We start from the raw sequence: 17253 nt of genomic DNA on the forward strand, positions 1-17253 counted from the left end.
TTATTGGGTGAGGGGTCTGTGAATGTTTGTTAATCTAATGAATAATTGATTTGTTAAATCAAATGACAAATGGTGTGTCTGATTGGTCCAGACGCTACATGTATTTGGAAAAATAGACCTCAAATATTCATGACCTTGTACATAGAGATAACTGCAAATTTTGTGCCCAATAAAATGCTTTCTAAAATGAATGTGTCCCCTCTTCCAAAAACCTTCGCAATTAGCAATAGCAAGTTTTGATGTAAGACTAGTCTACCAGAGATTTTAAAAACAAGAATGAGCCCTTTAATCTTCAATCTTCCCTCCCAACTCTCTGTTTCAATTGCAAATACAGGAAAGATGGAATAGAACACTGTGATAGTCAAAACTATTTCATGCCGTTTTTAAAAATGTAGACATACATGTATAGTTCAATATGCATACACTCTTACAAAACTACAAAAATTACAGTTGCAACAGTTATTTTTACTGTGATTAAACTGTGGTAATTGGACACCACCGATATTCTCATACTACAACTTTATTATCATTTTAAAGTAATAACAAGTGTATTTAATATAGCAACTATAATTAACATAGTCAGATTTGTATATTTTCTAGATTTTTCTAGATTTTCTACAAGTGCTTCTTTGAAAATTTGGATTGTGTTTTGGGGGTCAAAAAGTCTGAGACCACTAATGAAAATTCTATTTAGCATTTATTTTCTCATTTAATATTTTATTTTTTTTATTACAAATTACATTAGGCAAGGCAAGGCAAGTTTATTTATATAGCACATTTCATACACAATGGTAATTCAAAGTGCTTTACATAAAAGGAATTAAGATAATCATTAAAAAAATAACAATAAAAACTTTTAAAACAAACTAAAATTGATTTAAAATGAATTAAAACAGTTAAGAATAGAAAAAGATTATACATAAAATACAGTGCAATCAGTTCGGACGTTGCACAGTGCTCATTCACTAAATGCACAGCTAAACATATGAGTTTTGAGTCTGGATTTAAATGTGGCTAATGTTTTAGCACATCTGATCTCTTCTGGAAGCTGATTCCAACTGCGGGTGGCAAGCAGATCCCCCTTGTTTTGTGTGAACCCTTGGTATTTCTAACTGACTTGATCCTAATGATCTGAGTGGTCTGTTAGGCTTATATTCAGTGAGCATATCTGCAATGTATTTGGGTCCTATCAACATAATTAAGTGAAAAGACATGAAAAAATCCCAGATTTCCAATGTTGTCTCAGACTATTACAACCCATGGTATGTAGACACAATCTACAGCATAAAAATAGTGTAGAGAGTGTAGTCAAGTGTCTTTCAGTCTTAAGTGTAGTGGCTTGTCCTCATACAGCAGGTAGAATCATGCCCTGTGGTCTCGGTGCTCAGCAGGGGGTGCCTGTCAGATGCATTAGAGGGCAGAAAAGAAGACCAAGATCGATTGACCTGTCCAGTGAGGGGGCCGTTGACATGTTATTAGACAAGCAGCCCACGCTGCACTCAAGCGAAAAGCAGGATGACAGTGTCACATTCAAACAGACCCTGACTCAGAAGTGACAGCCCAGAGAGATGAGACTGAGATAAAGAGCGGCAGCTAGACTTTAAAAATGGACAGCCTACTTTAAAATGATGGTTTAATTTAGGAGCATTAATACTTTAAATAATAAAACAGGCAAAAGCAACAAGTTACTTCTTGTGTATTTTCTACCGTGTTCTACTGTAAAGTATAACAATACTACCATTTTTAGACATGTAACATTATAGTAGCATGGTATTCCTTAATGCTTATGGAAAACATCACTGTACCACCACTGTAGTCATCTATTAAATAATAAAATTAATTTGTACTACTCAAGAATGAAACAAAGATATATGTAAAGTGTAAGGTTAATGCTATATATAGAAAGAAAGCATCATTAATATTACAACATACAATATATAATTTTCTAATTTAGTTCAGGTGTTTATTACAAATGCTATTTTCAGAAAACCAATGAGTAAAAAGGTGACTGGAGTTCATGGTCAATAATCACAAATTTGCTTAATTAGTGACCTAGAAATATTTGTTATTTTACATCATAACTTACCTGTGTGTGTGTGTGTGTGTGTGTGTGGGTGCATATAATTTTGAACGCTATATATTGTGTGTGTGTGTGTGTTTGTGTGTGTGTGTGTGTGTGTTTTAATGCTTTAAATGAATGTTATACTAAAATTGTATCTATCTATCTTTCAAGTAAAACATAAATAATGAACTACTTTGTTTAATAGAATCAAACAGCAGAAACAACACACACACATACATACACACAGACAAATGAAAACAGTCTTACCGTCCACACAGGAAGGAGCCGCTCTTGTTGTCCCAGCAACTTGCCCAGGGAAGCAAGAACACTTGACAGTTTGGGAGCGCTCCTCGATTTTGTTCTTGTTACAGCAGCGGTGGGCTGCAATGACCTCACAGGTTCCCGCTTTGACGTGCACTGAGGAAAAACAACAAGGACACAGAGTCTATTAAAATCAACCAGCTGTTTCAAACTCTCCTCGCCGACAAAGGAAACGATGAGGCGCTAATGCATATTCTGTTGCTGCCGGTGGCTGCAATGGAAATGAATCTGTTGACGTGGAGGCAGTGTACAATTTAATTAATGCTAATGCAAGCAGTTTGATTTGTCTCAGGTCAGAAATCAGAAGAAAATGTTCTCTGTGATCAACGGGTTGGGTTTTATGATTCACTTTAGTAATTACAAGTAAAACGGTTCATTGATAATCATGGACATTTCTGCATCTAGAAGGGCCTTTCAGGCAAATTATTTATTCGTTTTTTTGTTTTGTTTATCCTTCACCTATGACTGAACAACAGCGGAGATGAACGTTACTTAGCATATAAAAGCGTGTATTCACAAATCATTTTCAAGCTCTAAATTGAGGAGTTTAAAAAAGAAAAGAGTATAAAAACATTTTGAAAGTTTTAGTGTACCTTTCAAATCAGCCGTAATTGCATTGGTAAAGATTTTCAATTTAAGACTTGAGTTAAAAATTGATTGAAAAAGGGGCCTCCATTTTCCCATTAGCTGGCCAATCTCAAAATCTCATCAACAACATTAAAAACATTTTGCCTCCAATCAATAAAGAGCCTTTAAGGTGCGCACAAAAGGGTCTGTCGAGCGGCAGGCTGATTTACCGATGCATACGCTGGCGGGTGAAAGGCTGAACCCCCTTTGTGTAATTATCTCTCAGCCCCAACACACTAAAGGGCCAAAGTTAATTTCAAAAAGTTGAATATTGAATATTCAGTGGTTTTTGTTCCAACAGCTCATAGAAAATGATTGCTTTGACTCATTCAGTGTGGATTACTGCCTTTATTTGTGTACCTTTGAACTGCACAGTGCTTGTAAAAATCTATAAGAAAAACAAACTGGGATGGGTTACTCCACAAGCTGATATGAGTTACTGTGGCTTAACCGGTAGAGCAATGATGTGAAGGATGATCGGTTAAAAAGTCAAGTCAAATGCTAAATGAAATGAAATTTATATTTATTTTACATATTTATATATTCATATAATAATTTGAAAATAAATACAAAACAATCTATAAAAACATTTAGATGTCATTTTTTATTAACATTTTTCACAAATTGAGAAATCATTAAAAATATGCATAAAAAGAAAGTACGTATATAAAAAATAAAAAATAATCCTAAAATTAATCGTTCAAACTGTTCTTTAAAAACATTGTAAATAACGGGTGCAGCAATGTTTAAAAAAAAAAAAAAAAAAACTCCAACAACGACAATGTCATGGGTTCAATCCCTAAGAACACACATATGTTTCTCAAGTGAACTGCAAGTTGCTTTGGTTAAAAGTGTCTGCCAAATGAATAAATGTAAATTATATTATCTAATAAATATATTTTATTTTGCCAGTTAAAATGAACAGTTTGATCAAAATCTGTTCCTTGACTCGAGGTCACGCTGAAATCGACTCAAATTCGTGAAACAAAGAAAGTGTCGTGTTCCTGGAACATTATGTTTTTGGCACAGCCACAGAGATCAGCACCAACACAGGAGCACCTGATCCCAGATCAGCTCTCGACCTGCTGTGGGAAAGCTTCTCTCAGGACAGCAGCCTTCATTACGCTGCAGGAATAGGTCGGCAGGGCCTGGAGAAACAGTGCAAACTACTGATTAAACCATAACCCTTTCACCAAGGTCATAAACAAGCCAACCAAATCCATAGGCAGTATGTGTGTGTGTACGTGAGCAATCGGCTCCTGTGAAGATTAAGTGAGCAGTGTTTAGCAAGGTGCCCGAGGACCAACAAAGAGAATTAAACAGCTACTTCTTGGCTCTGTATACTCGACTGATGTGAGACCTTTTCTAAGAAGGTGTTGTGCCTTTCTCTGGACATCTGTGCAAAATTTTCATGGACTTGCAAGAGCTGCGATCGATATGTTTCACTTAAGGTGTGCAGGCTGGTCGTCTGGCAGAGTCAGGGAAAGTCTGCCTCAGCAGCAGGAGGGGGCACAATTTTTTGTGTGAAAAATACATATTTTTGCATACATACATATCTATATCTATCTGTGTGTGTGTGTGTGTGTGTGTGTGCGTGTGTGTGTAGTCTCATGCTCACCAAGGCTGCATTTATCAAAATATAGTAAAAATCTGTAAAAATGTGAAATATTATTATAATTTTAAACAGCTGTTCTCTTTTAATACATTTTAAAATATGATTTATTCCTGTGATGCAAAGCTGAATTTTCAGCATCATTACTCCAGTCTTCAGTGTCACATGACCCTTCAGAAATCATACTAATATGCTGATTTGCTGCTGTGGAAACATTTATCATCATCATCAATTTTGTGGAAACCGTGACATTTTTTTCAGGATTCTTCGATGAATAGAAAGTTCAAAAGAACAGCATTTATTTGAAATAATAATTGTGCATCTGTCCCTTTTGATCAATTTAATGAGTTCTTGACGAATAAAAGTATTACGGTAATTTCTTTTTTTTATCTTACTGACACCAGACTTTTGAACCGTATTATTTCAAGTCTAATAATCTCCTTTTTTATGACTTACTTAAAAAGTAAATTTTATTTGATCGAATGTATTGATACTCATAATATTTTAAGTGTCGATACAGTGTCTGGATACTTTTGCTTACAAATACCAAATACCTTTCCAAATACAATAAAGCTGAAAAACCAAACACATGGTTTTTCCAACAGCCCAAAAAGTCTTTCAAGCAATGACAAACATATGGTTATTTCACAGGATTTGCAAATGTTGCTGGCACTTGTCAGATGTGGTTAGGATCTAAGAGTCTCCATGCAGTTTCTCATTAATGCGAGTTGAAGGGTAAAATCATCTAGCATTGGGATGTGTGACATACTCCACAAGGGTAAAGGCCATTTTAAAAATAAAACAGAACAGATGCAAGTATGAGCATTAAGCAGGCATTTTTCCCCTTATGCCTTACTTCTGTGCTTTTTCAGTTTGTCATTGATAGGCTTTTTTGGAGCTGAGCGGCTCTTTTTCCACAAATAGTCAGCGAACATATTGATGAATAACAAAAAAAGGAGAGAAAACATATAAAATGTTCCTGCTAAGCTCCTATTGAATTAGCATAACACAGCCACCCTCTGCTTTTGTGCAAGAGAGAAAGATGACAGACTTTGTGTTCACAAAAGTGCTATTCAAAGGTTGTTTTTCCACCCAGAAACACTGTGATGGAGACGCTGGATGGAAAAAATAAGAGCGAGGTGCTTAACCGTTAAAGCAAAGGCTGACTAGATATCACCATATACCTCAGACGAACATAGTAAACAAATGATTAAACCGTCATTAGCCGAGGACACATCAAAACAGCTATTATGTTGCCATGCTAAACAAAAGCATAGAGGGATGTCCTTAAAAGTACAATCTGCTTTCGTTTCATGTGACAGGCAACAATTACCCACGAGCAATAACAAAGCCTCTTCATATCTGTTAACTCCTCTCATATGTTTCAAACGCAAAGCTCTGTTTGCAGCCTCAACGCTAATAACAGTGAAAGTGTCTGTTTAACAAAAAACAGTGTCTGTTTAAGCAAAAATAAACCATTGAAGACAAAATTCGATTTTGTATCACATTATACAGTGGCACAAAAAAGTACTAAACCATGTAAAAATGTTAAATGTCATTGCATTATATAATTGTTTGTTTTTTTAAAAGAAGGCAGAAGCAGACTTCTCCTAAAATCAAACTACTTTCAAATGCAATGATATTTTGAAGTAAGGCTGACGCATCAAAATACTGACTTGATGCAGGTTTAAACCTGTCCTGCAACATACCTAATGCAACATGCTTAAAAACCATTCATTAAAGCATTCATGAAGTCGGTAGGTTCATTCTGGAACCAAACACACATTCATCGCCAGAGTCTTGCTAGTCTCTCCAACCCAAGGCGCTTGACAGACAATATCAGCCTCACCGGTTCAATGGAGCAGGGATGTGTGTGTGTGTGTGTGTGTGTGTGGGTGTGTGTGTGTGTGTTGCATGATGTACAGAGTCTGATACGTCCAAGATGGACTGACTCTTCACAGCTGTAAAGAAACATCTGTTCCTCCATGAATGTTCTATGCTCAATGAAGAAGGAAGGGTAATATTGATTTAGTCATCCAAGAGTTAAATAACATCATGAAGTATTCATCAATGGTGCACTGAGCAGAGCACACGGGCACATCAACAGAACACCTTCACTAAAAAAAGAAAAATCTAAAAAGAACACAGTAGTCACACTTTTCACACGTGCACTGCATTTAGTGGTCAAAACCTAGCGCTGCACCACAATAATGAAAATCAAAGTACTGGTACACAAACTAAATATAAAACAATATGTATTATTATTATCATTAGTTAAAAGAACAACAATAATCATCATCTATAGAATAAATGGTCATAAATTTCTTTTTCAAATCTGCGTGAACCGGAAGTTGTGGCCGACTTTACTTAAGTATTGTGATGTATTTCCAACTGAAATGGAATATTGAAAAGAGGGCGGGGTTTCTCTCGCTCATAGCAAACTAACAGTTGGAGGGGCATGGTTAAGGATATTCTGCATTCAAATAAATGCAGCCTTGGTGAGCATAAAAAACTTTTCAACAGCAGTGTACACACAAACACACACACACACAATTATTCCATCCAACCTACACCTGTAGACTTTTTTGCCAAGATATTAGAGCCAACATCCATCAAAGAATCAAACTTAAACAACCGATAAAAATAAGTGAAGCTACATTTGATTATGGGTGGTCAAACTACATCGAGTAGCACATTACTAGCACATTCTCCCAGTTGCACCGCAGGAAATGAGCGCACTTTTTCCTCTACTCTGTCCTAACACCACATACTCAGTGTGACTGCAGCAAAAAGAAAAATAAATGCTTCCCTGTTTTTTTTTCTTTGACCAGAGAGAGAAAGTGAAGCAGAGTGGCAACCCAATTACCATACCATCGCCATGGCAATTTACAGCAAGTCACTTATGAAATTGTTATGAGGCTATAGGAGCGCTAGCCATCTGCGGACTGCAGAAATGGAAGATCAAACGCTCCGTCTCGACGCCGCACTGGTTACCTGATCAGAGGTGTTTGGGTGTGGGGAGGGGCGAGAGGGTCTCTAAAAACTCTAAATGAATAGATGTCACATCAAATGTTCTTTACCGGGTCAGATCTTTGACACAAATACGCTGTGTTTTTTCTTGACACAAGACACACTCTGATAACCAGCGAGGCGTGGAAAGCCCGGGCTGGGGGCGATGACAGCAAATTTTCACCTGTAAGATATGGCCGTTCAGGTTCTGTTGAAAAACAACAACAACAAACAAATATGGCTAAAGTACCTCTGTGGTTAGCGAAGGCTAATATGAAGTCAACACTCCCAAAACAGGAGCGAGTCTGGGCAGAGGTCCAAGACCTCATGCTGGTGTAAACAGAAATTGAAAAGCACACAATAGAAACACACGAGTACCTGTAAATGATAACCGTTTGCTTTTGATGGTAGGAACTGTACTGTACTGTATGTTGGCTGTCTAGTTTGGGAGTCTTTGCCTATGTTGCCACAAATTTGAATTATTTTTCCCCCTCACAGGTGAGATTTAATATATTATTTAATATATTATAATTCAATAATTTATTATCATAATTTAATATATTATTCCTTATTTAATATATAACGTTATTTAATTCATAAATGTAAATGTACAATACATTTATCAAATATAAATATGAAATATATAACTTGTATATAAATATAGATAAAATGTCACGATTTGTTACTTCTTTTTTTTAATCATAGAAAATCTCACATGTGAGGGAGAAAAATAACTACTAATAATAATAATAAATTATTAAATTATAATAATATATTAAATAATGGATTTCATTATATGAATTGTTGTCACACAGAAAGGTTAAAAAACAATTAATAAAGGTCAAAATTTCCAGTAGTATTGCAAATGCTTTTATTTTGCATTTTTTAAATAACATAAACATATAATACAAATTTGTATAATTGTATATACAAGTTTATATCTTGAGTAATGTAATACAAAATGTGAATAAAATCTTTATTTACCTATTTATTTATTTATTTATTTATTTAAAAAGCTTTTTAACAATAGCATGACATACTAAAACCTACATCACAAAAATTGGTAAATTTCCCTGGTTGTATTCTTCATCGATTGACCCTCTATTATGCCACCACAAATTCTTCTTTGCTAATAACACATTCAAGGTACAGTCATTTCATATCCCAGACAGCCTTCTGCAAATAAACATTACACCCCTTTAAGCTCAAGTCTACATTATTAATAAATCTATTTTCACTGATAATGCCTCGCGACATCACTGGCATCATTATCATTTAACACAACTGGAATATTCCGTTGGCATTGTTTCTCTTTAAAAACTCTTTAAATTCTCTTTTTTTTTTACGTTTTTTTTCCTAATATGTGAGATCACCGTAATGTGATAATCAACAAATCTGTATTTACATGAATGCTTAAACAGTTTGAGAAATATTATATTGGCAATCTGGGTCAACACGTAACCGCACCGCTTAATGAGGCAGGGATAGTGATTCCAAAATACTCCACAGATCATTGCTTACCATTCTCCCTCTGTAAATATCATTCATCATAGCGGTATCCATTTGAAAGATCTCCCTGGCTCTCTTTCTTTCCCCTGCTGTATCCTTTTCCAGACACCAAGGTGCACATAGTGGTCAAGCCAAAGGTTTGGTGACAGATTGTTGTAGCTGACAGATTCAGAACACATCGGCCAAGGGCTCAAACGAACCTCAGTCCAACACCATCCATCTCTACATTGCACCATTAATGGCTGCCCCTGATCAATGGTCCTCCCTTGAGGAACCACGCACCTATCTCAGTCAATGGTCTCTGAATGTTATTACATTTCAGTTGTTGTGAAAAAGAGCAACACCCTGAAACTAATAGAGTCGCTGCCACCGTTTGACATACACTTGGCAAATGGTGGATGAAGGTAAAGATGAGGAATCCTGCTATTACAGCATTTCAGAAATGGCATTAAAGAGTTAGTTCACCCAAAAATGACTAAGTAAGAACATTGTTAAAGGGGTCATATGATGCAATTTCAAGTTTTCCTTTCTCTTTGGAGTGTTACAAGCTGATTGTGCATAGATAAAATCCCTAAAGTTGCAAAGACTAAAGTCTCAAACCCAAAGAGATATTCTTTATAAAAGTTAAGACTCGTCCACGCCCTCCTAAAACGCCTCGTTTAAACACGCCCCCACGTCTACGTCACTGTGTGGGAAGATTTGCATAACACCGCCCAAATGTTCACGCAAAGAAAGAAGATGTAACTTTGATTCTAGCTGTAGTACTGTTGCTGCCGCCATGTCGTGGAGACGCTGTGTGTTTCATTGTGAAAGCGAAACTACTTTGTTTGGCCTTCCAAAAGAGGACACAACTAGAAATCAGTGGTTGAGTTGTATTTACAACACTGTTCCAGAACAGTTCAACCCAAATATTCAGATGTGTGCAGCGCATTTTATGGAGGACTGTTTCCTGAACCTGGGAGAGTAGCCTACAATGCTGTGCACAAAGGCTGTTTCTATAAAGTGGGGCAATTCCAACTTTGAAAGGACAGTCTGGCGCTTCTGACCCACAGCCTGTAAGTACATTTTCATATTTAAAGAATTTGCCACTGACGATTCAAACGTGAGTTTTGAGCAGTGTAGAGTAGCGCTTGTTGTTTGTCGTTTCTCCGATCGCAAATGCAGACATGGTTTTATGTTTACGCGGCGCGATATGCAACGCAACGCGTAAAAAGACAGTATAAGTCATTATAATCAGTAATTATGTCCCCACTGGATGCAACAAATGCCTCGTTTATAATGGGTTTTATTGGTTTTGCCTCGTCACACCGGGACTTGGCATCACAATATGGTAAGGGGCGTAACATTTCCGTCACACGCTTGAGGTATTCGGCCAATCACAACGCACTGGATAGCTTTACAATCAGCGACAGCGTACACCTCGCTTTTCAGAATGATGAGCTTTGTAAAAATCAACACGTTTCAGAAAGGCGGGGCATAGAGGATCAACAATAATGTACAGTATGTGGAAAATAATGTGTTTTTTTAACCTTAATCCGCATAAACACATTGCATTACACTAAATACACAAAATAATGTTCTTTTTAGCGACGTCATATGACCCCTTTAAAATAGCCCATGTGACGTCGTTGGTTCAACCGTAATTTTATGAAGCTACGAGAATACTTTTTGTGCACACAGAAAACAAAAATAACGACTTTATTCAACAATTTCTTCTCTTCCATGTCAGTCTCTGCCGCCATTCACAAGAGAACCACGATGCATACATGTGCATTCCTCTGACTGTAAACAAAGCGCAGCGCATCCAGGTTCTATGTCAGAACGCCGGCTCCTGCATCAGCAGCATCACACGCATGCGTTGTGGTACTGTCATGAACATGCGTCGAAGACTGACACGGAAGAGAAGAAATTGTTGAATAAAGTCGTTATATTTGTTTTCTTTGCGCACAAAATATTCTCGTAGCTTTCTTGTAAAACAAAGAAAGGATGTTGGCAGATTCTGAAAATAACACAATGGAGAGCTACTTCAGTTTACCATGCAAGCGGGCATAGTTATTGACCAATAATTTATATTAGGCATATGAACATGTATTCATTTTGCAGGCAGATTTACACAAAGTGACTTGCAAATGAGGAATACAAAGTATTTTGTTCCTGAGGTGGCAATAAGTTGCGAGTTACAAGAGGCGCTGTAATACAAAGTTCATACAAAGTTCACTCTTCAACATTAGTGCTTAAATATACATTTTAAAATATATATAGCAGATCTGGCTGCTCCATAGTTTATTCAGGGACTGAGTGGAGAATTCTACTTTTCTCACTTCTGAGACTTTTATTACACCTGTCTGTCTGGGTGTTCTTGTTTTGTCTTGCTTTCAAGACGATAGCTTCAATTTTTAGTTACTTTCCCCATCCATTAGAGGAGGATCCAAGGTCAGAAGCTTTCCTGAATACCATTCACATCACAGCACCTGACACTATTGGAAAATAATGGGAGGGGAAAAAATGACGGCGTGAAACAAAAACACGTTCTTTATAAAGGCTGGAGTTTTATTATTGCAGTATTGTGGATACTAGCCAGTCCAAAGTCCCAGAGCTGATAAAATAAAATAAATTATGATATAATATCATAGGCGTCATATATCAGAATATACACAAAGAATACTTAAATGGACTACTTTTATAGTGCTTTTTGTCATTTCTGAGCCATATTTAGCCTAATAGCTCTATGAGCACAGAAATGAGTGTTGGTTTTCCCTCGTGTTCATTCATTCCGAATGCATCCTGCCTCTCACTACAGTCATGTTTGCTCTAAATAGCATGCTGTCCCCACCCTCAAAGTGTCAGTAGTGTTTTTTATCTCACATATGCACACGTACACACACAAACACATACACTCTCCTCTGAGCCTGCAAAACATGACTGACAGGGGAGATGTCATCACACATGCTGCCGTGGTAACAAACAACACCAATCAGCTTCCTGTGCTGTCGTCTACAGACTGAGGCGGAAAGGAAACAGCCCATGAACTGAAATAAACAAACTCGCTCCCATTCAGAATGGCATAAAATATAGTGCATGATCCAAATTTAACATATTAACTGGCTTGTATTAAAAGATCATTTATTTTAAAAGTTTTCAAATGTAACTTTTAGATTTGAAGGTTGTATACTGTACCTCGGAGGGCAATATTTTAGGATGGTTCATCAAAAAAATTTAATTGTAATTATTTAATCACCCATAACAAAACCAAAAGGTGTTATTTTTCCAAGGTCCAGAGTAGATTGCCAACCAAAACCACCATAAAACCTTCCATGACTAGCTCCGACTCATTCAACTACGCCATTTCGGGTCAAGGTGAAATATTGCAAGTGCTAATTGTTAATCAGCCAAATTACAATGAGTGTTGAGCAAAGCTGCCGCCAGCCAGAGGTGAAATATTATAATTATGAATTCTTAATCGTTTAAATTACTTTAACTGAGGTCTGTTCAAGAGTCATTAACCTACTGTATAGTAGTTGCTGGTCATAATTAATTCACATTTGAGAACACCGCATTGCTCCCTGGCACAGAACATTTTGTTTTGCATAATTTAACCAGCATCATTTTTTTAGTAGTATCGCTGATCACTGTGGGTCACCAGACAGGGATTAGACTGCATGTAAGATAGGAATGCTAAATTAATCACTGCAAAACTGATAAGCGTCCAGTTGAGAGTAAAGCATGAGTGTGTTGTAATTCTCAAATATTGTCTCACTCAGGGAAACCAAGATTGCAGCAAGGTGCCAAAACACTACCCATATCGATCTAGTACAATTAAAAATATCAGTAGCAACAAGTAATTCATAATTACATTAATTATGTTAAAATTTGAAAGGTTGTATTCACCAAACTCCATTCTTGTATTTAGTTTTGTAGAACTTCAAAAGATCACATAACAAATAACTGATAGTGACAACAATGAAAAAATACAGCAAACAGCACAACATTAATCCTACAACAGTAACCACATGCAGTAATGCATGCTGGGAGCTTGCAGACCCTTAACCAATCAGTAGCATTGTTCAACAAGAAATAGTTCAGACTCTTTTAGGCTTGTTGGGACCAAATTTGAGGCAAATTTGAGGCATCTCTGACTCAAAAGGCTGCCGTATGCTGGATAAGATGTAATTGCGGTGTACAAGATGAGTCATCAATATTTTTGGTTCATTTTCCTGGAAGAGAAAGACATTTAAATTTTGTATGTCTGCTCTATTTTAGGAGTACACTAATATACAGATGTTCTCCGAGCAACCTGAGAGGACTATGGAGTAAGATTCTGCATCCAGGGGTTACAACCCTTTAGGCAGATGCTTAGAAAATTGACTTCACAAATATAGGAATGTATGGTGATGCATTATGTAGAATCAACACTGGAAATAGGACGAACATAATACATTTTTATTGCAGTGTCATACTAGTTGATATTGCTAAATTTGGTGCTAATATTACTATTGGAAAACTGCTTTCTGAATTCAGCTGCCTCGATTTAAGTCATCTTTCCATAGTGCAACATTTCCAGAGTGAAACAGTACATTAAAATAAATAAAATTATTATTATTATTATTTTTAATTGCATTGTTTTACTCAGTAAAACAAGACAAACATGTCTTCTTTGACAAAGTGTACCAACGAATCATCTGCAATAAGACCAAGAATGTGCTTGAATTGCTCAGGCACTTAGCAATTGCATGCTATGAACTGAATACATGGACGACTGATAGAATTCATTATAAAACTGCACAAGTCTCGAAGTAAAACATTCAACTACCTATTGTGGGTAACTAGCAGAACTTTAACACATTTGGGGTGAGGTGTAGTGGAAACTAATATAGGGAGGGAGGGAACCAACAACCCGAGAAATCCACAAACCCTTTGGAGCATCTCTCACAATAGATCTCTCGCCTCGTCTCCTTTAGCGAAGGACGCCTGCTCGTAAATGTCTTCCAGGATTGATATCGTATTATTACTTGCACTTATTGAGTGGGTAGTTTCAAAGGGACAGTTATTAAACCAAATATCTTTAATTTATGATCTGGGGCAATCTGTTCTAGTAATAACAGCAAGGAATTCCTTATTAGAGTTGAGAGAGAAATATTGAGTTTCCTGATATATCCTCAGCTGGGTGAAAATAGAACCATGCTCGAACCATAAAATGCGACTCTACTGGAGGTGTGCAAACAAACTGTGAGAAAAAAATAGTCTGCATTATCAGTGCTGCAGTTAACAGAGTGAAATCTAAAACTCTGATTGAATGTCACCATGCAAATGTATATGTGTGCATTCAAAATCACTTAGAGCGCTTGTTTCCTTGTTTAACCTTACCATGCAATATTGATTTCAATATTATCAATATTTATGCCGTCTAGTAATAATAATTGACAGGCTACATATTGAATGGTAAACTAAAATTAAAGACCTCTTACAAGCACTCTTTAATAAAGCAAAGAAAACCTAAGGCCACTTGCAAAGTTAAGATTTCAATGCCATGTCAGCCTCTTTAAAATACAAGAGTTGCATAAATACAATAAAATAAATACAACAATTAAGAATATACAGTGTTTTACATTTACATTTAATACAAATTCTATGACATTTTTTCTGGTAAAATCTTACTAAACAAGTCCTTAACTGAGCTTACTACATAAAGTATCGTCTACTAGCAATAAAAGCAGGGCAGTCCAATAAAATATGTTTAATGGAAAGCAGGGTCTTGCAAAACATACATACAGTTGGGTCTTCACCTTTAAGCAGAAATGCATGAGTTTATCTTGCATGAGACTCAGACAAAAAAATAATCCAAAGCTAAGGTATTTAATTCAGCCAGAGACTGAAAAAAACACACTTATCATCTCAAAATTGATGGCCAAAATTGCTGGGTCCTAGAACACATAAATGTGAGCCTTTTTAAAAAACTGCAGTGAGTAATTTTAAAAGCTTCGTGATGGCGATGTTACTGTGCTGTTCTCAGTCCGCTAGACCGCTGTCAGCACTTCTCTGCTAATTGCCTCCATCAGTTAAAATCATTATGATCCCCTTTTATTCCGGCCCAAAATAGAAATAAAATCATGTTGCTCGGAGTCACAGACTGACCATCAGGAAGTCTCAATAGCTACTAATGAGATGCTACTCATGGGTGAAGGCTTGGTGTATGAGCGGGATTACTGTATGAAAAGTCAGATGAGTCATAATGATAAGAAACTAGTGCTGGAGGAACACTAGCTCACCGACACTGATCTATCATAATTTATAGTATCTATTGTATATTGTATCTATCTATCGATCTATTTATCAATCGATCGTATCTTATAGTATCTAGCTAACTGTCTATCTATCGATCTGTATCTATCCTATCTATCCATCTAATCCATAGTATCTATTGTCTCTTATAGCATCTATTGTCTATCTATATATCTATCTATCTATCGTAATCTATAATATCTATTATTGATCGATCGATTGTATCTTATAGCATCCTATAGCATCTAGCTATCTGTCTATGTATCTGTCTATCTATCTATCTATCTATCTATCATTTCACCACCTCCTCAAATATTACATCATGTCTTTAGCCCAGTATGCTGTGAAATGTGTTCCACGTTGTCCAGTGTCCCAGAGGAAACACTGACCTGCCCTGCAGACACCGAAATGTCACAGTCCAATTGTTGAGATGTCTTCTTCTCCTCTTTTCCTGTTACAAGCTATAGCTACGCTATTCTACACAGAGAGCACTGAGGCATGCACAATTTCCCTTGTAGACATACAAGCTCACTCTAGGCTGAAATTCAGCTGTCAGTGACATGCCAGCCAACATGTAAGTGAATAGGGAAATTACCTTAAAGATTATTTAAAAACCTTTAAAGTAACATTTAACTAAACAACGCCAGCAAGGAACCATTTGTAATTTAATAATATCAACCAAGAACATCTATAATACCTGGAGAGAGATACAGTATCAATGGTGTAATTATGAAATCTACCAGCAAGGGCTAACTGGACCACACTAAGCAAATTAAACAATTGCAAGCGTTAATGTGTAAGTGGGTATGTGCAAGTTAACCTTGCGGAGTGAAATATTCTGATGATCTCATTGTCTTTATAATTCAATTCAGTTCAGGGCCATATTTCATCTCAACATCAACAGAACATTCGTCCAGAACCAGTTACATCTCTAACTTTATGACCTGCATAGTGTATCACTTCAAGCCCTGTATCTGAAGAAAAGAGAGCAGCTGTCAGATAAAATCTGATAATCAGCTCTTGCAATGTGGTTTTCACGCCTCCATTATTCCAGCGTGTGTTGCAGAATCTCCCCCTGCAGCTACTGACTAACGAATCAGAAAGTGCTTGATTGCTGTGTATTAACATGGAGACGCATCTATTTAAGGAGAAGAGGAGGGAAACATTCCATCTAATCAACAGTAAGAGATGATCTTATTGCTTTATGAATTTATATAAAGAGATTTTACAGATGCAACGGCTGCTTCAAGATCACCACATAGGACATAAATGACAAATAAACATCATCTCAACTGTTTCTCCTAGACAGCATTGAGAAATTTCAATTTCTCGTGTGAAATAAATGCTGGTAATCTAAATTTTGAGTTTCTTAAACTGAGCTCAAATTTACCAAGACACCAAAGTCTATGTCAGAAATTTCAATATAAACTATTTAAAATTATATAGAAAATATTTTCCAACAAATTCATCCAGACCAAATTATCAGAGCTATCAATGATATCAGTTCTTACTTTAGAACAAAAGTCTCATTTGTATCAAGAAATAGTGTAATTCAGGTTTGACAGCACAATTAACAACTAATTTAATTACAGTTTTCAATAGTATAACAGTAGCTCAACTGATTTCAAAATAGGGTTGCTTTTCCAGTAAGGACTTAATTTTTCCAACAACTAGCATTTTTTTTGCAACCGTTTAACAGTCAAGTGCATTGAACATATTGTTCCTATTCAGGAACTCGAGCTGCGTCGGAGGACGCTTCGGGAATGCCCTTCAGCGTGACCGGCTCTGAACCTCTTGTGTAATCAGTCCAGTAGATGGGCGGGACGGCACGGGC

General features: G+C 36.5%; 1 protein-coding gene across 1 annotated transcript in view; it reads right to left on the reverse strand.

Annotated features, from left to right (window-relative positions):
- LOC107708097 (protein FAM19A2-like) overlaps positions 1-17253 on the reverse strand; it is a 28251-nt gene that overhangs the window by 7665 nt on the left and 3333 nt on the right. The window contains exon 2 of the mRNA XM_016512242.1: positions 2330-2479. Coding sequence (XP_016367728.1) covers positions 2330-2479 — 150 coding nt within the window. The remainder of the gene's footprint in view (positions 1-2329; positions 2480-17253) is intronic.

Source organism: Sinocyclocheilus rhinocerous, unplaced genomic scaffold, assembly GCF_001515625.1.
Source record: "Sinocyclocheilus rhinocerous isolate Xijiao unplaced genomic scaffold, SAMN03320098_v1.1 scaffold113, whole genome shotgun sequence".
NCBI lineage: Eukaryota > Metazoa > Chordata > Actinopteri > Cypriniformes > Cyprinidae > Sinocyclocheilus > Sinocyclocheilus rhinocerous.